This window comes from Triturus cristatus, chromosome 6 (assembly GCF_964204655.1).
Source record: "Triturus cristatus chromosome 6, aTriCri1.1, whole genome shotgun sequence".
In the NCBI taxonomy this organism is placed as follows: domain Eukaryota; kingdom Metazoa; phylum Chordata; class Amphibia; order Caudata; family Salamandridae; genus Triturus; species Triturus cristatus.
This window is the reverse complement of record NC_140589.1, coordinates 743,479,942-743,503,054: the sequence shown is the minus strand read 5'-3', so window position 1 is coordinate 743,503,054 and position 23,113 is coordinate 743,479,942. Positions and strand designations below refer to the sequence as shown.

At 48.5% G+C, this 23,113-nt stretch overlaps 1 protein-coding gene across 1 annotated transcript in view; it reads right to left on the bottom strand.

Moving 5' to 3' along the window:
* The window catches only part of TBC1D32 (TBC1 domain family member 32), an 886,600-nt gene that overhangs the window by 404,951 nt on the left and 458,536 nt on the right, over positions 1–23,113 (bottom strand). Inside the window, exon 23 of the mRNA XM_085611276.1 lies at positions 11,970–12,058. Within this exon, the coding sequence (XP_085467402.1) occupies positions 11,970–12,058 (89 nt within the window). The remainder of the gene's footprint in view (positions 1–11,969; positions 12,059–23,113) is intronic.

Below are 23,113 nucleotides of genomic sequence, written 5' to 3'. Positions count from 1 at the left end.
ACAATAGTGGTGATCCCGAAACCCAACAAGCCGTCCCACGAGTGCTCCTCTTATCGCCCGATCTCGCTGCTTAATGCCGAGGCGAAGATCCTGGCCAAGGTGATAGCAACGCGGCTGCAGCCCTACCTTTCGACCCTAATACACCCGGACCAGTCGGGATTTATGCCCCACCGGAACACCGCTTTGAATCTGCGGCGTCTCCATGGCATCATTGCTTGCCGCTCCTCGATCGAGGAAGATGCGGCCATACTGTCGTTAGATGCGCGGATGGCGTTTGACAGAGTGGAGTGGCCTTTCCTCTTCGCCGTCCTCCGCCATATGGGGCTTGGCCCCAGGATTTGCGCGTGGATCCAGCTGCTTTACACTCAGCCACTTGCACAGGTGGTGGTCAATGGCCGCGTCTCTGACGCCTTTCCGCTGGGTCGAGGGACTAGGCAGGGTTGCCCCCTCTCCCCACTCCTATTTGCTATGGCTCTCGAGCCATTGGCGGCGTGGGTGCGACAGGATCCGATGATCCGTGGCCTTAGGTGGACGTTGGACTGGGAGGATCGCATATCCCTTTATGCGGACGATGTGCTCCTCTATCTCGCCTCGCCGGCGCGCTCTATCGCCTGTCTCCTCAACATATGTGAATCATATGGTAGTAGGTCCGGATACGAAATAAACTGGGAGAAATCCATCTTATATATGCTCCGAGGCTCCCCACCGCGGCTTCCGTCAGGCTGTAACATTCTAGTAGCTCACGACGGGTTCAAATATCTTGGCGTGTACGTCACGGCCGACCGGGACAAATTTGTCGCGGAAAATCTAATGAGGCCCCTCCAACGGCTTCGCACCGACGTTAAACACTGGCGCGCATTGCCGCTGACATTGCTTGGGCGGGCTTCGCTCTTTAAGATGCTCGCCCTCCCGAGATTCCTCTATGCGCTGCAAAATACTCCCTTCCCCATTGCACCCTCTTACTTCACTGCGATCAACGCTGAGATCACTCGTCTCCTCTGGGAGGACAAGTCGCCTCGCATTGCCCTCCATAAGCTCACCAGTGGCTGGTATGATGGAGGTATAGCCCTCCCCGACATTAAGACCTATTACTGGGCGTCGCACCTCATGGTTATTAACCAGTGGCTCCATGTGCCGGGGGATGACCCCGCATACCGTATGGACCGACAACTACTCGGCCCCGGAGGGGTGATGGGAGCCCTTTACAACCCAAAAAGGGGTCGCGTTCCGGCGGGGCCCGCAGCCCATACCCTCCGGATATGGCACGCGGCGCAACGGGCGATGGGATGGGCTGGAAAGATTACCCAGGCAACGCCGCTTTGGGACACTAGGCAGCTCGGGGTACTTCGCACTACCAAGGGGTTCCACCAGTGGGATCTTGTTGGTATCTCCAGGGTGGGAGACCTCTGGCGCAAGGGAGAGGTGATCACTTTTGCCCAACTGCAAGCGGATTACGACCTGGCGGACACCGAGCACTTCCGATATTTACAAGTTCAACACGCTCTTCAGGCGGGGATACCACGTGGGACTCGGCTCCCTGAGTCATCGCCCTTGGAGGACCGGCTCCTCATGGAGCATCTGCTCCAGAGGGCGACGTCCCTAACGTACCGGAAGATAATAAATAACCGCCCCGACCCTTTTTCCGCCCTCAAGGGGAAGTGGGAGGCAGAACTTGGAGAATTTGATGAGACGGACTGGAATTCCGCGCTCTCATCCCCCAGGGAGGTGGGCATATCTTCCAAGCTCAGACTGGTCCAACTCAAAATTTTGCACCGCACATACTACACCCGCACCCTCCTATTCAGACTCCACCGGGTGGAGTCCCCGCTGTGTCTCAGGAACTGTGGCCACGAGGGGACCTTCTTGCATACCCTCTGGGAGTGCCCTGTCGTGGCGACTTATTGGAAAGGGGTGTTGCGTATTCTCTCCCAGGTAACAAAAATTCCCACGCTGCCGGAACCTCGGCTGTGTCTCCTCAATGTCTGGGAACAGACGGACCACAAGAGGGTGACCCAGCTTTGGGTGACTTTGGGGCTCATGCTTGCAAAGCGTAATATAGCCCAGAAATGGGGATCGGGGCAGGGGCCTACCCTGACGCATTGGATCCGAGATATGGACCTTGTAATGGTGACCGAAAAAACTGTGTATGTCCATAGAGGGTGCCCCAAGAAATGGTCCCAGGTCTGGGGTGGATGGAATGTATACAGGGGAAATATCTGTGAGCCCCCACCGGATGCAGCGGACTCGGATCTCAGTGACCAGGATTAATGGCTCCACTGCTGGAGATGGGCGGGGAAGGGAGCGATGGTGTGTTGTCATTGGGCTGTTTATTTCTCTCTGTGACACCTGTATTGTCATTGCTCCGGTACCTTGTAACCCTTGTATGCCATGCCTTGCACTAAATGAGTGGTGTTTGTTTTATGTTTTGTTGATAAACCCAATAAAAATATTTCAAAAAAAAAAAAAAGGCCACCCCACAGGACAGGGTGGTGGGGGCAGCGAGGAATCTGCAGTTAAACTGCGCATCCGCCAGAAAGAGCATCACTGAGGGTAATTAACTTGTTTTTCTGATGGATACTTCTAACTATGGATCCTCACCTTTACAACATATTTCAAAGCAGTACCCCCCAAAGGCGAAGGGTCTGTGGGGTTGCTAGAAATGGGGGTCTCTAGTTGGCAATGGTATACACCTTTGTCCAAATAGGGACCCTTGCTTCTAGTCAGGGAAAGGGGGATACACTCCTGAATAACCCCTGCTCACCCCCTTGGTAGCTTGGCACGCGTAGACAGGCTTATCTCAGAGGCAGTGTGTAAAGCATTTTTGAACACATTCAGTAATACAGTGAAAACACTACAAATGCACACCACACCAGTTTAGAAAAAAAAGTAATCTTTACTAGACTTATCACAAGACCAAACGACAAAAATCCACAATACTGTAATCAAAAATAAGACTTTAAAATAGTAGAAATAGCTTAGTTCAATGTAGATGGTAAATGCAACACTTTACTCTCAAAGTACCTTGGATGCATCACGCAAAACAAACAAAAGGGTCGCAGGGAAGTTAATGCATCGGTTCCTTGCTTCGGGGGAGGTGATGCGTCAGTTCCTTACTGCAGCGCAGGGGAGGCGATGTGTTGGTTCCTTACCGGAGAGGAGGTGATGCGTCGGTTTCTTACTGCATTCCGGTTACAATGCGACAAGATGGCACCTCGAAGCAATGCGACGGTCCGGTGTGATGCGACAAGATGTCGTCTTTGATGCGATGCGACACCTTGGAATGCGATGCGTGCACATCCGACGGCGAAATCAATGAACTTTGGAGCTGCGACAGGCCCTGCGACACGCTTCTCCGGTGATGCGACCTCTGCGGCGGCACGCTTCTCCGGTGATGCGACACGCTTCCAGCTCCCAGCGACACGCGGTCTCTCAGAGGGCCTAAACAACAGCTGGAACCTCACTGCAGGTAGAATTCCCAGCAAGGGAATTCAGGGGGAGCTGGTGGTGAAGTCTTTGTGGCCCTGAGACTTCAGAAACAGAGGCAAGCTCAACTTCAAGCCCTTGGAGATCATCCTCAAGATGATTAAAAGTGCACACAAAGTTCCTTTTCTCCTTTCCTTGGCAATAAAGTAACCACTGCAGGCCAACTCCAAACAGTCACTTTCGCAAGGGGCAGTCTCCTCCTTCAGCTTCCTTGGTTCTTCTCCTTGGCAAAGGTTTGTCTTGATTCCCAGAAGTGATCTAAAGTTCTGGGGTCTGGGCCCCAATATTTATACGGCAAAATACTTTGTTCACTGAAGGCAGTGTGTGTCTGTACCTAGTCAAAACCAGTTCTGTCCTACTGGGTACAGCTTCCTGGCAGTAGGTGGAGACAGCATTGTTGAAAGCAGACCTGGCACATGTAGCTGAAAGGAAATCTCATCCCCTACTCTCTATTCTATGAGGGCTCAGGTCAGTGAAAGGAAATCTCCGCCCCCCACTCTCTATTCAATGCAGGTCCTATTCAGCCCAGCCCTGACCCATCAGACTGCTGGAGCCGATTCCCTCTCCAGCCCCCAGTCACTCACAAATCAGACATGGAATACACAAACCTAGCAGAGACAAATGGATGGTAGGCAAGAAAATACCTACTTTCTAAACGTGGTATTTTCAAACACAGAATGTAAAAATCACCTTCACTAAAAGATGTATTTTAACATTCTGAGTTCAGGCATACTAAACTCGAATTTCTACCTTGTTCCCTGGGTCAATTAGGATTATAAGAGGTTATAATCGAACTGCCCATTCTGGCTTATGGGAACAGGTAGCCTTGCAATAGTGAAAAACGAAATTGGCTGTAATTCACTATCAGGATATGCCACACACATCAGGGCATGTCCTACCTTTTACATACAACGCACCCTGCCCATAGGGGTCCCTTGGGCCTACCATAGGGGTGACTAACATGTAGAAAAGGGAAGGTTTAGGGACTGGCAAGTGGGTGCACTTGTCAAGTCGACATGGCAGTACCACACTGCACACAGGCTCTGCAATGGCAGGCCTGAGCCATAATTTACAAGCTGCTTCTGTGGGTGGCACAACCAGTGATGCAAGCCCACTAGCAGCATTTGATTTACAGGCCCTGGGCACACATTGTGCACTGTATTAGAGTCTGACAAGTAAATCAAATAGCCAATCATGGAGTCACTAATCCATTACAACAATTTACAATAGGGAGCATATGCCCTTTAGCACTGATCAGCAGTGAAAAAGGGCCCAGAGTCATAAAACCACCAACAACAGGTCAGAAAAAATCCAGGAAGGCAGGCAAAAAGTTCAGTGATGACCCTGCAAAAAGGGCCAAGTCCAACAGGAGTGAACTCAGAAACAAAAGTCCTGCAGAAACAATTGCACCCACAGTGCCTAAAGTTCACATACAGCACACAAAGATTGCGATGAGGATGACAATCTTTTGAGTCAGACAACCCAATGGGCAGTTGTGCATCCGCTCAAGGGGGATACACATAATAAAAGTCACAACCAAGCTGAGACCCCACTATGACATCACAAAAGGTTTGGGAAGGAACATATGTGCCAAACCTTTAATAAACTGTATCATGATAGATGAGTTAAACAGGGATGGTTGATCCAGTAAAAACAAAAAAAGCCAAAAGGACTGATAAATAACTTATGGTAAGGCCATGCTGGGCCAAACACAAAAACGGCAATAAAAAATACAACTGGCTGGCTTGTAAAGGGTCTGTCTTGCTAGACTCCACACCAGTCTACAAATTTGTCCCAGCCCCAAGAGTAAATGGACTTCGTAGACAAGTGCTGTGCAGCCAGGATGATGTCCACAAATTCAAGTAGCAGATCGAATACAATCAACTGTTGCTGCTCAATCTCAAGACATGCAGGGGTAGATTGCGCAGGTTCGGATGAAGGACTCTGCCCTGCTGCTGTGACAGAAGATTCTCCCAATGTAGTTGCCTGATCAGAGGGCCGATGTTCACTCACAGAAGCTCCAGCTACCACACTCACGTGGCTTTTAATCTTTCTTAGAACTCAGGGCAGGAGAAGCAGGGATGGGAAGGCTTACAGGAGTCCCATATTCCTTTCTAGCTGGGACACGCCATCTAGCAATTCTATTTGTGGAAACACCATTGCTAAAACCATTGACACTGTGCATTCTTGATGGTAGCAAAAAGATCTAGCCATGGTTCTTACCACTGCTGGAAGATGTCCTTTGCCAATTTGGGATGAAGACACCATCTGAAATTTTCCCAATGCCGATGGCTGAGCTCATCCACCCTGACATTCAAGGATCCTGCCAGGTGGTTCACGACCATGGAAATGCCCTGTCACTCCAACCAAAACCAGAGGTACAAAGCCTTTTTGCACAGAACCCAGAACTCTAATACACCCTGCTTGTGGATGTGCAATGTGGCAGTGGTGTTGACTGCGAGAATCTGCACCAGCCTTCCTTTGCAGGAAGGCCTTCAACACCGCACAAATAACTCACAAGTCCAACAGATTGATATGGAACAGGGTTTCCGCTTGAAGCCTGAACTCTGTGATCTCCACCTCTTCCAAAAGTCCTCCCCAACCCTGCAGTGATGTTTAGGTCACCACCGTCCACTCTAGGTAGGGGAAAGGGTTTACTGCGTTCAATCAGCCAACACTGTAGATCATATGCAGTCGCCACCAAAATCTGAATGCATCTAACAGGCTTCTTTGGTGCAGGGCCCATTGAAATTAGAAATTACATTGCAAAGCCCACAGTCACCTGGCGTAGTTGACAAAAAGGATACCAGGGACTAAAAGGTGAAGAAGCCTCAGACCTCCACTCACTGAGAAGAAGGCCCAGACTGAAACAAAAAAAAATAATTAACTTCTGTAATGCCTTTTTGGTAGGCTCTATCTAACAGCAGATTCCTCACCTAGTGAATTTCCCCAGGCGCCAGAATGAATCCGGATGTTTTTTTTATAGCAATTCCCTAGCACGTCAGTAGGTGGTGGCCTGCAGCAGCATCGCATCCGTCCCAAGTCTAGGAATACCCTGCGTACTTAAGGCAAGAAAGCAAAAGACAAAAAATGATGGATGGAATGTGCAACAAATCAAACATTCACCCACAGTCAAGAAAAAACGGTCCCAGGATGCTCGTTTCTGGTCCAGGGAGGATCTGGCTTGGCAATTCGGGCTGGATTGTTCCCATGATGAGCAGGGTCAAGACTGATTTGCATATGGCTGGGTCTAAACTGGGGTAGCATGGTGAGCAAAAGAACAATAGATTTAATCCCGATCTCTTGACTGGTGGTGAATGTTTGATTTTTTCCACAATACGTCCATCATTTGTGTCTTTTGCATTTGTGATCTGCTAGGCAACAGTGGCTGAATTCATCTGCCTTGGCGTTTAAAGATCCTGCCAGGTGCAAGACAATTAAGGAACTGCCATGAGCGTACAGCCACTTCCAGAGACGTAGGGCCTTCTGGCACATGACCCACGACCCCACTCCCCCATGTTTATTCCAATACCACATAGCTGTAGTGTTATCTATAAGAACCTACACCGGTTTCCCGTTGATGGTCAGGAACAATGCCTTCAGAGCCAACGAATCACTCGCATCTCCAACAGGTTGATGGGGAGGCATCCCCAACCCAACATCAGTGCATCTGTCAGAATCACTAAGTTTGGGTGGGGTGGAGAGGGAGGGGGTCTGCTTCCGGCCCAACTGCTGTCAGGCTGCCACCACTGTAGGTTTCTGTCAGCCTCCGCTGACACCTGGACAGACTCTGATAGGTTTCCTTTGTGCTGAGCCCACTAAGGTTTCAGATCGTACTGTAGAGCCTTCATGTGCCACCTGGCATAGTCCCCGAGCAGAATGCAGGGGGCTAAGAGGCACAGAAGCCTCAGGGCTGCTCTCCCTGAGACCCAGGTCAAGAGCTGAAACTTCAGAATCATAGTGTGTAAGTCCTGAGCTCATTGAGGCAGGGGGAAAGCTCGGAAAAGCACAGTGTCCAGAATAGCTCCAATGAACAGGAGCCGTTGAAAAGGAGTCAGGTATGACTTCAGCACATTGATGGAAAAGCCTAACAATGTCAGGAGATGACTTACGACTGCTTCAGGCGAGCCCGCCTTCAACAGGCAGTCACCAAGGTATGAGACGACTGGTATTCCCAACCTGCGCAGATGGAATACAACCACCACCATCACCTTTGTGAACATCCAAGGTGTACTGGTAAGGCAAAGAGGAGTAGGGTGGTCTGGAAGTGCTACTTGTCTACCTGAAATTAGGTAGAATTTGTAGGACTGCAAGACGCCGATGTCGAAATAGGAATCCTGCAAATCCAATGCCACCATCCAGTCTTCAGAATCCAGGGCAGACAGAATTTGGGCCAATGTGAGCATTTTGAACTTGTCCTTCCGGAGGAAGACATACAAAATCGCAGATCGAGAAAAGGACAGATGCCGCCATCCTTTTTCAGCACTAGAAAGTAGCAGGAGTAATAGTCCAGATCTCAGATGCTTGCACACTTATATTGCTCCAATGGCCAACAGAGCCTGAACTTCTCCAGAGTATGGACAAGTGATGCTCCTCAGGAGATGTTGCTGAGCGGGTGGCATATCCGATGGATGGTACAGGAAGGGTAGTGAATAACCATTCACTATGATCTGGAGCAACCATTGGTCGGATGGGTTTCCTCAGAGTAAAAGGTGATATGGCTTCCCACTAAGCAATCGTGAGCTTCCGAAAACTATCTAAACCAGTTTTGTAGCTGCTGTGGAAGGGGAGTCTGGGTAGAACATTGTCCTGGGTGGCTCGGTGCGCCTGGAGGCAGTCAGCTCGCTCCCCGGCCTCTTCCCCACCAGGACTGAGAGGCCTGTCGTTGTTGAGACACATTATTGTCTCTGCTCGTGCCCCCTACCATAGCCTTGAAAGGGGTGAGGCTGTTGGGGAGTCTGCCAATCACAGGAAGATAGGACCAGAGCGTGAACAGTAGCTTTGCTCTCCTTAAATTTCTCCAATACCCAGTCAGTCTTTGCTCCAAGTAGCCTAAAGCCATTGAAAGGCATATCTATAATGGACTGTTGTATTTCAAGGAAAAACTGTGGAGTGAATCCAGGCATGGTGCAGAAGAACCACGCTGGTTCCGACTACACTAAGAAATACAGTCAGTCATGTCCAAGCCAGTAAATGGAATATTTTACCTGTGTCCTGGTCATCTGTAATTAAATGTTGGACGACAGGCCTCATGTCATCTGGGAGAGCTGGCAAGATGCATGCCACCCTGTCCCACAGCACATGCAAATTTCTCTCCAGGAGGCAGGAAGTGTGGAAGGCTCAGAGGGCAAGGCTGGTAGAGGAAAACACCCATTTTGCAAATGTCTTCATCTGTTTAGTCTCCCTGTCAGGGGGAGTAGTGGGCAATGTGTTGGGATTCAGGTGGCTCGTTGACACGTGCACTGCCAGCCTCTCCCTTGTGGGGTGCTGGAGAAAGAAAATTAGGAACCCTGGGAGTGGGCTCATGTCGCTTTACCGCCTGTCTGTTTACTGGGGGGGCAAGATCCTGGTTTTGCCCAGTTAGAGTCTCATTTAAAGGTAGAGGTTCTTGACTCGTTTTTTCCAGGGGTGAGTACCTCAGTAGGAACATTGGTCTTAACAATGCAAGAATGAAAACGCCATACATTATACATCAGAGCATGAAATGCAGCAGTTTGGTTGGAGCAAGAAATCCTATGAATCGCCATACTTCACTAGTCCAGAAATAACAAAATATCACCATAAACAAATCAGCAATAATAAGCCCATGTCGGCAAACCTACCCTTGCGTCCCTGTTAGCTGGGTTTGGGTAATCCTTGTGACCCCTGGCGCAATGATTATAAGTAGGCATAAAACGTAGGTCGCACAAGTCCCTGCACGCCTATTACATGTGATATGGTAATTCAAGCTGAACCGGGGGCTTCCATTGAGGCATCCCGCTTAATGCCACCTGATGAGAAAAAGATGTCCCCAAAGAGAGTAGGAAAGACAATGCCACCTCGGTCCCGCCACCACAGAAGGAAGGGGAGGGGAGGGGAGGGGATGAACTCACGCTATCAAGGGGAGAGACCGCGTCCAGTTCCCCCCGCACTCAAGAGGACTCAAAAGCAGCTGCAGGCAAGTACACGGTCTGGGGCACCCTTGTGCTCCTAATCCGATATATATAGGACCCGGGGGAGTGCCTGGGATCCTCGTTCGGTATCGGGCTGCCCGTGAAAGGAATGCGGGTGGCGGTGTCTCTTCTACAGCCACCCCACAATTCCTCACTGTGTTGAGATGATACGCAGGGCACGGGGACTCTCTCGGTGCCCAGATGGTGCAGCACTGGGCCGGCAAGATCGCACCAGAGGGTCAGGCCCGCCCACAGTCATACTGGTCTCCTCTCTCCGGCGTTGTCTTATGGGGATCCTGGTTGCTACGACGATGAGGTCTGGTGGCCTCCAGGGAGGGTTTTCTTGAAGAAGAGCAGCCCACTATTTGTTTCAGTGCAGGGACCCAAAGCATTGATGCAAGGAGAAACGAGTAATTCTTTCAACCCTCTGAGGCACAGTGGGTCAGTAGATATGCATGTTGCAGGTCCTCAACTACACACAGGACTCCAACAATGGAGGCACTCCCAAAAGCAAATGTCCGCGCTCACCACACGCTGACTGTGGCAACAGTGCCTGTTCTTCAGTAATACTCCCCACGACACAGGGAATTATCCCAGAGCCCCTTTTCGGCGCTGCAGTGTTGGTTTCATCTCCCGACCTCACTTCTAGCCCCACATTGCCTGTATGTCCTTTCCTGAGTGAAAGGCGTGGGGAAAAAGAAGAGAACAAGTGGGAAAATGCCCAGGGCAGAGACAAGGTGCAAGAAAAGGGATCTTCTTGGTCCCTTTGGCTTCCAAGCAAACTGGGGGATACAGGGGAGCAGCCCACTAGCCCTTTGAGAATACTGGGGAGCACTCAGGAAACAGTAGGCAGGCCAGCACATAAAGTCAGTCAACTTGAGCAGAGTGGCAGTCTCTCCAGCAGCACAGCACAACAAAGCAAGAAGTCCCGATGACGGTTTCCCATGGCAGCACAGCTGTCCTATGGCAATGTGCAGAATGTAGAGCCAGCAGCGCCTGGTTACAAGTCCCACACAGTGTCTAAAATCATGGTGTCACAGCCCCTGTACGTAGACTAAGTGTGAACACCCTCTCCCTCTTCCAGCCCTGGAAGACCATTAGTATGCAGATGAATGCAGATGTAACCTTGTCACACCCAGCCCTTCCTGTGTGATGGCTCTCCGGAAAGTAGCACAAAGTGTAGCTGTCACCCAGGCCTAGACGTGGATTGGATTCAGGCTGCAAATCATAAAGAGTCATTAGCACAGAGAAATGTCCACTTTCTAAAAGTGGTGTTTCAGAAATAGTTGTGTAAAATACAACTACACCAGTAAGCAGGATTTATCACTACCATTCGAAACATACAACACATGGCAACACTTCTACTTTCAGATTAGGAATTACCAATTAAAATATATAAGGGAATTCCCAATGCTAGCCTAAGAGAGGAGTAGACCTCAAAGCAGTGAGAAACAAAATAGGTTGTTTGTCACTACAAGGACATGCCACACAAGAAAGGCACATGGCCTACCTTTTACTTACACAGCAGCCTGCCCATAGGGCTACTTGGGACCTACCTTAGGGGTGACCTATGGGTAATAAAAGGGGGTTTAAGACTTGGCAAGTACTTTTAAATGGCAAGTTAAAGTGGCAGTAACTGCGCACGCAGGGGCTGCTGTGGCAGTCCTGGGACAGGTTTGAAAGGCTACTTCTGTGAGTGGCACAAGCATTGCTGCAGGCCCACTAGTAGCATTTCATTTACAGGCCCTGGGCAAATAGGATACCACTTTACAAGGGACTTACAAGTAAATCAAATATGCCAAACAGGTGTAAACTAATCATACCATATTTCAAAGGATACAGTACATGCACTTTAGCACTGATTAGCAGTGGTAAAGTGCACAGAATTCAAAAGCCAACAAAAAGAGGGTCAGAAAAATAAGTAGAGAAAGGCAAAATGTTTGGGGATAACCCTGTAGAAAGGGCCAGGTCCAACACACAATATATTCTTCATTGCATAGTATATTCTTCATTGCATTGATTTGCCAGCATAAGGTTCAATAGAAAGTACCTGGAGGAAAATTCAACTTCAACAGAAGGAACAGAGTGCAATTTATGTGAAAGCCATGAATGTAAAGCCTGGTGCAAACCTCATATGCAACCAATGTAACACTTACTATGGCACTCAGAATGAAACCACTGGAGTCTCGCAAATCATAATTATAACTTTTAATAAGCTTCCAAACTAGATCGATTTGAACTCCTGGATGGATCTACACATCTACTGCATACTACCAGTATAGTACAGAAACATATGAATTTTTATAAAAGAATAGGGAATATTTAAGGTTTTACCTCAGACCAAAGATATGTGACTGTTCAAAGTTGAATAAGGAGTGAATCTTTGCTTCAGAATTTATAATGATAAGCCGGTCAATGAGATCCTGAAAAGACAATTTGAAACATAAAATGTTAACAAGGATAAAGCAAACAAATAAACCTCTTCACAGTCAATCAGCAACCTGTAATATAATGACCAATAAAAGTGGTCATTAATATTTTAAGAGTGAAAGTATGTTATTCAGTAGCTTTATGGGTATGCAGTAGCTGGGCAGACAAGATCAACGTAGGACAATTTTAAAATTACTTAAGTAGTTACAATGTCACTTTTTCAAAATTGTATTTTATTAAGAGGTAACTACACACACAAGCAGTAGCACACATTGCAACCTGAGCCCTAGAAAGACAAACATTACAAAGTTAAAGACTGAAGCTAAGTATGCAACACCCATGTGTGAATTAATAGGAAGTTGTGAGAGAAAGGAAAATATTAAAAAATTCCTCCTTATAGTAAGGATCTATAAAAGGTATCTGTAAGAGTAATTCCTCTCTTTTAACATGAATCAATCAGCTTGTGTGTGTGACAAGATGGATTAACAGACATGATTCTCCACAACTCCACTGGCCCCCATTAATCCTGAGATTACCCTGCCAAACGTGTGCCACTTCATTCTAAAAATACTGAGATTTTGAAAGCGGATCTACTCTCCCAGGGACTGGAGGCTGCCTGATGCAATTCTCCTTCAGTAGCGCTAAAGATGGGCCAAGAGCTGGGTGATAATGGCTGCACCAGGGGACAAGAGGGCAGTAATTCATTTGAGGCCTTGAAGAATGGCACTCAGACCCTGCTGAAAAAAGAGACAGGAAGACCTGCAATTCTGGTGGAAGGCTGATCATGATTCGTTATGTGGGAGTCTATGTTTGAACAGACATCATGAACCGGTTACTTACCTTTGGTAATCCTCTTTCTGATAGAGACTCTAACTGTAGATTACTTACCTTCTGAAAATTCCCCAGATGTCAGACTTGATCCGGAAAATGTTTTCAGCAGTACTTCTGCACGCTGGTATGTGGCGCCCTGAAGCTCCGCACTGATGCTGTTCCACACATCAAATGATGTTTGGGGCTTGTATATGCCTGACTCCAGGGCGGTAATGTCATTGGCGTTCAAGGTTTTCTTAGCCCCCAAAACCAAGTCAATTAGACTTTGACTAGTGTACAGACTGCTAGTCTTGGAATCTTATTAATTGATAGAGCCCAATTCAGTGAACGGGGAGGATGGGTGGATCGGTTAGGAATTTACGGTTAGATACAGTCTCTACCAAAAAGAGTGCTACTAAAGATAAGTAACTTGTTCTTCTGATATAGGCTTCTAACCGCGGCTTCCTCACCTTTGCAATAGATGCCAGAGCAGCATCTATTAAAAGGTGGGTCTGTGAATTGGCTCAAACCTAGAAGTCCTGTGGAACCAAGCTGGCGAAATTACCCTCTTGATGATCCTGGCTGTCCAGACAGTAGTGGTGTTAGAAACTGGATTTCTGGTTGGCTAAGGCTTGTGCCAATCCAGGCAGAAACCACCACTCTAGTCAGGGCAAGGAAGTTACACACTGAAGATAACCCCTGCTCACCCCCTTGGTAGCTTGGCACGAGCAGTCAGGCTTATCCCAGAGGCAATGTGTAAAGCGTTTGCGCAACACATACACAGCAGCAACACACTAGGCACACAACAAAAGAAACTCCACACAAGTTTATATATAAAAATATCCTTTGTATTACACAAAACACATTAGAATAATCACACCATATACACTGTGCCAAATAGCACTAGGCAATATTTACAGGGGATTATATACACATGACAGGGCCAATTGGGCCACTGTCAGAACCATTAGAATCACAAATAGTAGATGTAGATCACAACCAGTAACTACTGGCAAAACACTGTACTCACATTATCCTGCAACATAAATCATATTATGCAATCAGCATCACATTAGGCGTAAAACACATTAAGTGCCAACCTCATAAGCATAAACACAATATGCAATAAACCTCACCAGCATCAACACAGTATGCAATAACATCATAAGCATAAATCACATTAGAGGCATAAATCAGGATGCATAAATCACATTTATCATAGGCACCACATAAATCACATTATGGCTTGGAGCCCTCCCAACCTAACTCTGAACCCTGGCCAACTGGCTTTCGCTCTGGGGCTGTAATTCCCTATGTCCCAAATGTCAGGGCTGGAATGCCAACGCAGCAAAAGCAAAAAGACACAAAGCGCTAGGGCGTGGGGTGCTTCTCACCCCCTTCCTCAGCATGGAAATCAACAAAATGCCCCCTTTAGCACATGAGGCCTCTAACAAGCACGGCCACCATGGTGCCAACTCGAGCCCCACTTACCGGTACTATTAAATTAAACTTACCCCCACGGTGCAGCTGCCTGCAACGGCAGCGTAGCTGTGAAGAAAAATATAGGCCAAATGAGCACAGACAAAGTGCCCTGATTGGCACCACTGTGCCCACGGATTGCCAACATGAAGATGGCCCCGAAAGAATTAGCACGGGCACTCACTGTGCCTAAGGACTGCCAACACACAACAATGCCTCCAAAAGAATTCAGGCCAGCTCCAGGCACCGACAATGTGCCTCGGGGAGCCCTAACACAGCTCTTCTGGTGCTCCCTTTGGAAGGGGGAAGGCACTCACAATAGGTAAAGTAAAGCTCCGCTCACCAGGGGTTGCTCGGGGACTCCTCCTGTCACCGGCGAACTCTGCCTCCCCTTCTGGCAGGTGGGGGGGCAGATGGAATGGAGCACGCACTGCTCCAACTTCTCGGGTGGCCGCGGGGCTCTCTCTGACTCACGAGAGCCCTGCTCAGGTATGCGCCGCTTCCGGGACCCTTCTCGTTCGGCCGCGCTGCGATTGGCTGCCTCGGCCGCCTCCTGCTATTGGCCCCGCTCCAAGTCAGGCAGCAGGCGCCTGGCTTCCGGGTCGCTGCTCCTCTCGGCAGACGCTCCTTCGCGGCGTCAGCATTTTGCGGGGTGGGCCCCCCTTAAATAAAACTCCAATGCGGGGTTGGCACCCGCTAATGCGCACCACATGCGGGGTGGGCACTCGCCTTCAAAATATGCATAAGCGGGGTGGGCACCCATCGTCGGCACCACAATGCGGGGTGGGCACCCGCTTTTAGAATATGCAATAAGAGGGGTGGGCACCCGCTAAATAAGCACATAAGCGGAGTGGGCACCCGCCAGGACGCACCAATGTGGGGTGGGCACCCACTCTCCAAAGGAATTCGGGGGGAATCCCTACGCCAGGGTTCTCTCCAGCAATCTTGGCAGCAGCACGATGCAGACGCCAGCTCCTCTCTCCTGGCAATTAAAATCAGAGCACTCACGAGGCGCTAGGAGCCCCAGTTCCAGCAGCAAGGTTTTTAGGGGCACAAGGCTGGGCCCAGGCAGGCCAGCTCACAGGGCCCTCCAGCAGGGAGGTAGACCCTTGTGGCGGTTCCTCCTGAAGCCCAGCAGCAGCATGCCCCGTTAGCACAGGAACAGCAGCACCACCCACTTGGGGTCACAGCCCCTATTTTTATAGTACATTTTCCTTTGTCTGCAGTACAGGGCTTTGGGGGAACCAGATGCAAATGGTTCAGGGGGGAATTGGAGCCCTTTGTTTACCAGGCTCCTCTTCCCCTTTGTCAGGTGGGGGCTCGTGATCAGACACCACAGGGAAGAGAGCCAGCATTCACTAGGGCAGGCACAATCCTATTGAGGGTCAGGAGACTTCTCCTCCCACTACTCCAAATACAGATGTCCCATTCAGCCTAGCGCTGACTCACCCTGCCCCTCTTGGAGCCACACACACCTCACCAGCCTCTTTCACTCAACAGCCAGCCATGCAAACCACATAAGGCAGGCAGGCACATAGCACACAGAAATGCCAACTTCTAAAAGTGGCATTTCTGAAATAGTTATAATAAATCTGTGCACACCATTGCGTAGCATTTATTATCACTATTCCAAATATACCAAACTTGACCATGCTGCTCCTCTCATAACCAGAATTACCACTGAAACACTTACCAGGGAATCCCCAATGCATTCCTATGGGAGGGCAGCACCACAGTAGTGAGAAACCAAAATGGCTGTTTGTCACTTACCAGGACATGTCACACACTTAAGGTACATGTGCTATCTTTTACCTACAATGCACACTGGCCATATAGGCTAGCTAGGTCCTACCTAAGGGGTGACAGACATGCAGTAAAAGGGGAGTCACAGACATGGCACACACTTTAGGTGCCACGTCACAACGGCAGTGACACTGCGCGCACAGGCCCTGCAATGGCAGAGGCCTGAGATAGGTTTGAATGGCTACTTTGGTGGGTGGCGCAATCAGCACTGCAAGCCGACCAGTAACATTTAATTTACTAGCCCTGGGTATCTGAGATACCACTTTAAAAGGGACTGACAGGTAAATTAAATAGGCCAAAAAGGTGTAGATCAATCTTACCATATGTAACACAGAGATCACTAGCACTTTACACTGGACAGCAGTTCTAAAGTGCCCAGAGTCCTAGAACCACCAACACCATGTCAGAAATAAGACTAGGATAAAAACAAAATGTTTAGGAATGACCCTGCAAAAAGGGCCAAGTCCAACAAGTGGTTTATGCACGTATAGAGCAACGCTCACATAGTGGCGTGGCAGATATCTAGGACAGGAGCTCTACATGCCAATGCATTGATAGCAGCTTTGGCCCCGGCGGAAGGAGTTCGCACTCCTTCTGGCAGATCATTTTTGGCCAATGGTTAGCTGATCTTGATGCAGAGCACAATCCAACAGAAGATGGTCCATTTCTGCACAACCGTACCATTTCTCGCACCACAAATAGATGATCATTCACCCAGTGTTCCCTGGTATGATCTATAGCAAAGCTCACCGCTTTTTGGGCAACTTTTTGAAGTCTCTCCTCCTCACTTGAGGGGTGAGGCGAAGTCATCCCCACAGGGTGATGGGTTAACCAATGTGGAAAGGCATCACAATTTTTGGCAAGAAGGATGCTCGTGCCCACAAACACAGTTTAAATAAAAAATCTCTAATGGCATTTCAGGTTGTATTACAGGTTACAGTGCAACATAACATTTTTAAGTCATCCCAGGACATCAAGTTTGGGCATTTGCCCGTAGCACAGGTTAGTAAAGTAGCAGAACAGGTTATTAATCAAAACAGGAAATCCACCATCAGTAATGATTAGGGTCAACAATATCTGCCTGCATACCAGCAAGAAATTACAGCTACTTGCTCCAACAAGGAATGACAAAACTATTGTGATCTACATCTTTAACAAGCATATTTTGCATTAACATTACATGTAACACCCTTCCCCCCATCCCCTCCCTTCTTAACTTCCAATCGGTTAGCATATCACACAACGAGGGTTATCCTCATTTCTGCCTGCAGCTCTTAAGCCAAAAATGTGAATGTGGATATTATCTCATTCTCAGGTGCACATGCCTTTTCCCCTATGGCTGTTCTACCTTCCCCTCCTAGTCAGTCACCCAGGTTCTGGCTGATCTCCCTCAGGGGACTCCAGCAATGCTTGCGTAATGAGGCCCCAGGCAAGCAGAGCATCCACTGCCTTTGCACCCCAGGTCTTTCCCAGGTCACCCTTGTCGTGGGTTAAGGACTCAGCCATCTACGCTTCGGGATTGTGTAGCACCTGCTTAATGTCTTCTGGGGTTGTCAAAGAGCAGTCTCAGTTCACATTGATGAATCTGGCGTGGCACATCCCACTCTGTCGCTTGCAGTGGCAGCCACCACACATAAAAGGTAGTGGGACAGGGGGGGAAGGGGAAACAATAAAAAAAAAAGAAAAAAACTTACCCTAAGTTGGCGGTCATGTCCCGCGTTGTGCCGGGTGTTTCCTCTTTCGTGTCCCAGCAGGCAGTGGGGTTGCATCAGTGCGGGGATTGGCCTGAGTGAGCTGAGAAGATGCTCCACTCAGGGATTCTGTGGGGTTTCTCCTGTCTGGCTGCTCAATGCAGCCAGGCTGAAGAAACGTAAGTGAGCACGTGTGTTTTGGTCGGCCTGAGACGGCCTGCCAAGCACATATGCGCACTTAGCGCAAATAGCACTCCTCCTACCCAGTCCCAAGCCCCAGTCCCGCCCATCCCTGCAAATGCAGGCTGAGCCACCTGCTTAAAAATAAGACGATAATCAAATATTTTATTATTTAGCTGCTGGCTCTTCCAGTGGGGCGACTCTTCCGGCATTGGGGAGGAGCCGCCCCTGGTCGTTTGCTTAAGGTGGCACAATATCTTGGTCCAATAGGATACGATAACTGGGCACTGCCACAGCACATGCAGGAAATCCACCAGTGTGCCATAAATGACACAGCACTGGTCTCTAGTAGGATAGATGGAATGCAACCTTCTGGGGGAGAGATAAACCATATGCACCACATCATATTGTATCTGTTTGAATCAAGCGCAGACCGGCAGTCTGCGAAGCCTGCGTGTATTTTAAACCAGGCTTTGGGGGGGGGGATAGGCTTGTCACTGACGCACTGCCAGACGTCTTCTATTCACAGCAGCGCCAGACGCTGATCTGTGTGCATCGCATGGTATAGGTGTGTTATGAGCCTACATCCATCCGCCTGCCACAGATAACAGTCACCATTGTGTATGAGGGCTCAGGGGCCTCAGGGAACGTTGGCCATAAATGGCGCGCCGTGGCTGCAATTTTTGCATATTGGAGGAATTGTCCGCCTCGAAGGTTGAGGTATTGCATCCTGAATTGTAATAAAGAATCCCTTCAGGTAGAGATTCGATAACATTGGTGGACAGCCTCCCTCTTGCCATTTATCAACTGCAAATAGGTGTCCCACTTGTACAGAGGGGCATTTTACCTATATGTCCTAGTCACAGGCATACAGTGTGCATCTGATCATTTGTTGTACTGCTCTTTCCCAGAGTTTGCCCATCAGGCAGATCAAGTGCAGCAGAAGCAGTTTGTCTGGGAAGAAGGAGGTGTACATGAGGTTAACAAAGAGCCTGAAGTTCACTCACTCACAGCAGTGATGTGATAGTGTGAGGAACATTGTCTTGATGGTGAGAAGCCACAATAGACTGCAGTGGAGTACTCAAAGGGAGTACATATCAAATATGTGAGGGCAAAGTTAAGGCAGAGGGAGGAAACCAGTGTTGTAGGCTTTCCAAAACATTTATCACAACCAGTGATTTACACAGTGAGGACTTGGCAGGCTACCATAAAGGGGCGGAAAGAGGCGAAAGGTACCCTTTAACTGTTCCAAAGCATGGTGAAAACAACAATTAATAAGAACAAATAATAGAAAGTGAGATAACTTGGCCTCGAGTGGATCAATCTGGATGTGCCGTACCAAACCACAAATCTGTTCCAATGAGAGGCGTATATGTTTTTTGTTGAGGGACACCTGGCTGTCAAGATGACATCAACCACCTCCTGAGGAAGGTCAAAGGGCATTGAGGTGGAGATAGCGAAGGCCTGGGTGCAAAATCCTGCTCCATCTCTGCTTCCCTGAGGAAACCGTGCTGTACTGGATCTACAGCCTTTACCATTTAATGTATTTCTTTAAGGAAGAAAATTATTTTGAAGCTCATATCTCATTTATATTGGATACATTTTTCGCTGATCCCACACAGTGATAAGAAGGAATTTTGAGTTGTACTAGGAAGCCTTTAGTGTTCTGTTTGATTGTCCTGATGAAAATCCCTTTTTGATGCATAATTCACACTCCCACACGATGATTCGAAACTTCGGCGAATTTTTAGATCGTGCCTTTATCCACAAGCGTTATGGATCAGTGTACTATCCCAAATTAATAAATGTTTGAACTAAAATGTGACCAGGTCTATGGTAAATACACTAAGCATGTTAAATTTAGCTTTTATTGCTGATGATTCACTTTTACGCACTTCAAGCACCCTTTGCACTACATATAGAGCACCGTTTTTCAATGATAGTGTGGATTTAATTATTACTACAACATACATTTGATAAAAATGCATTTTTTAATCTTGTGTTTTCAATAAACTAAGTTTCAGGAGAAAGGGGATTGTTCCAACCCTTAACGTTAATGTGTAATGTGTATGCACGTGAATCTAACAGAACCTTTTACCGAAAAATTCCATTCCTGCAACAACAGTTCCTCCTGGGCGGGCAGCCTAAACAGAGGGCAGATGCTCAAGTGCAGGAAATCTGGATATCACACTCTCAGTGCCCAGTCCAAGCCCACCTGGATAACTTGGACCTAGTTGGTCTTGATCTTCTTCAGAAATTGGGGCAGAAGATATATCGGCGGCAAGGGATACAGTAGTCTCGATTTCAACTCTTGGCGGAATGTGTGTGTTTCCTTGTGAGAGGCACCTTGGAAACTCAACATGTACAACTGCTAACATTGTGCGTTATTGCAGTGCCTAATAGATTGAGCCATGGTTCTCCCCCTTTGCGGAAGAGTCCTTGTGCCATTCTGTGTGTAATTGCCACTCATGATCCACCAAGCATTGATGGCTGAGCTTGTCCGAGCTGGCATTCAAAGATCCTGCCAGGTGATTCACCACCAGGAAAATACCGTGATGCTCCAGCAGGTTTCAGAGGCATAGTGCCCCTTGGCACCCAGCCTAAGACCACACACCGTCCTGCTTGTTGCAATGACACATGGCAGAGGTGTTGTCGTCCTTAAGCACCTGCACCAACACCCCTCCCCCTTAATGGATAGAAGGAAGGCTTTTAATGACAAGCAGTTAGTTGTCAACTCAAACAAACTGATATGGAGTCAAATCTCCATCAGATACCAGAGGTCTCTGATCTCCACTGCTTTCGAATGGCTAACCCAACCCAGAAGGAATACATCTATTACCCATCTGAGTGGGCAAGTAAGCGGGGCCTAACACCCAAATCGCGGTCCAGTAGCCATCACTGTAGATCTTTAGCAGTTTCCTTCAAAATCTTTGTAAAGTCAAACATATGCCCCTGGTGTTGTGCCCGCAGGCGCTTGAGGTTCCGCAGCAGAGCCTGAACGTGTCACCTTGTATGTCTGGCCATCAAGATGAAGGAGGCCAAAATTCTCAGCAGCCTTAGAGTCATCTGCACTGAGATCCAGAACAGAGGCTAAAACATCTTGACCCTATAACGAATGTTCCGAACTCTCCGGAGGAAAGGCATAGAACCATATAGTATCTAGCATAGCTACGGTGAAGGGGAGCATCTGCAGAGGAGTCAAGTATGACTTCGGGACGTAGGTAGTGAACCCTGACGATATTGGGAGGTTCAAAGTCATCTGGAGGTGGTAGACAACAGCTTGGAGCGACCCCACCTCCAGAAGCCAGCTGCGAATGTAGGGAATGACTCAGGGGCGTAGGGCAGGGAAGCAGCGAGGCCCCCAACACTTTAGGAAGCCCTTCAATATTTCAGCAGCCCCCATTCAGACCAATGTCAATAAATATCTGTGAGATATGGTAAACTCAGGGGCCCCTTATCCCATTCTGCTCAGGGGCCCCATCATTGTGCGCTATGCCACTGGCACCCCCAACTTCCAAAAGTGTGCTGCAAGGAATGCCCAAGGGGCATATTGAGGCCACAAGGGAGCACTGCTAACTGAAAATGCTCCTGGCCTACTGCAGTTAGCATCTGTGGGCCTATAAGATCGAGATGTGGGAATAAGCATACTGCAGGCCCAATGCCACCATCCAATCTCCGGGATCAAGGGCAGACAGGACTTGTGTGAACTAGTGTGACCATCTTGAAGGAATTGACAGGGTGAAGATATAAAATAGGATGAAGCCCTCCGCCCTTCTTTGGCACAAGAAAGTGGCAGGAGTAACACTTAGTTCCTACTTCTAAGGCTAGAACCTTCTCTATGGCGCCTTTAGCCAAAAGGACTGGCACTTACTGCTGCAAGCTTAACAGGTTGTCTGTCCTGTGTAAGCCTCTCTGATGGTGGTAGAAGGTGTAGCAATGCGGAATAAAAGAGAGGACATAGGCAGGATGTACAATATGGAGGACTCACTTTTCTGAAGTAATGGCTGGTCACACTTGGAAGAAATATTGGATCTTGCTTCTGACCAGGTAGCTGTGAGCCGGCAAGGACACACTAAGTCAGTTTTACGACTGCCAAAGGAGGGGCAGAGGAATTAGTTGCATCTTGTCCCTGCTGTTCTATCTATGTGTTGTCTTCGAGAACTGCAGTCTCTACCACGAAAGGGCTGAAAGGCCTGCGAGGTTGGTGGAGGGGTTTGGGGGTGGCGAAAATGAAAACCCTGACAAAATTATTGCTGGAACTGTCTGGTGGGGCAGAAAGGCCCAAGGAACATGGTGTGGCCCTGTTTTCCTTTAACCATTTCAGGGCCTAATCTACATTGTCGCCAAAAAAGGGAACACCATCAAACAGCATGTCCATCAGAGATGCTTGGACATCCTGGGCCAAGCCTATATACCTCATCCTGGCAAAGCGCTGAAGTGCCACACTGGTGCCCATGACTCTAAACACTCTGTTGGACGTGTCCAAGCCGGAACATTTTACAAATTTCATTGCATAGTGACCATACTGAATACCTTGAGTGAGGGATGCCTGAAGGTTGCCTGGAATAGCTGGTAAAACTTGTGCCACCGTTCCCAAAAGGCATGGGAGTGGCAGCCTAGAAGACAGCTGGTTTTCACTGATCTCAGAACAAGGCTTGATAAGGAGAAAATCAGCTTGCCAAAAGTTTCTACTCCTTGTGACTCAGTCAGGGAGGGTGGTAGGGAAGGTGTTGAGATTGACTTTACTGGTAGACTCCTGCACCACCAAAGTCTGGTGCTGGATTTTGTGTAAGAAAGGATGGGTTGCCCAGTGTAGGATGATGATGATGGCGACAAGCAAACTGCCAAAGGATCCGTGAGGGCCTCATTAAATGGCAGTAGAGGTTCTGTAGGGGCCTGAGCAGACTGAAGTACCTCAGTCAACACATTAGTCTGAGCATTCATTGTAGGGAGATGAACGTCTAAGACTCCTGCCATCCTTCCCGTAACGACTATGAATGAGGCACTTTCCTCAGTAGCAGGACAGCAGGACCGAGGGGGAGGGGGGGGGAGAGGATACAAGGACAGTGTCTGGAGAAGTATCCA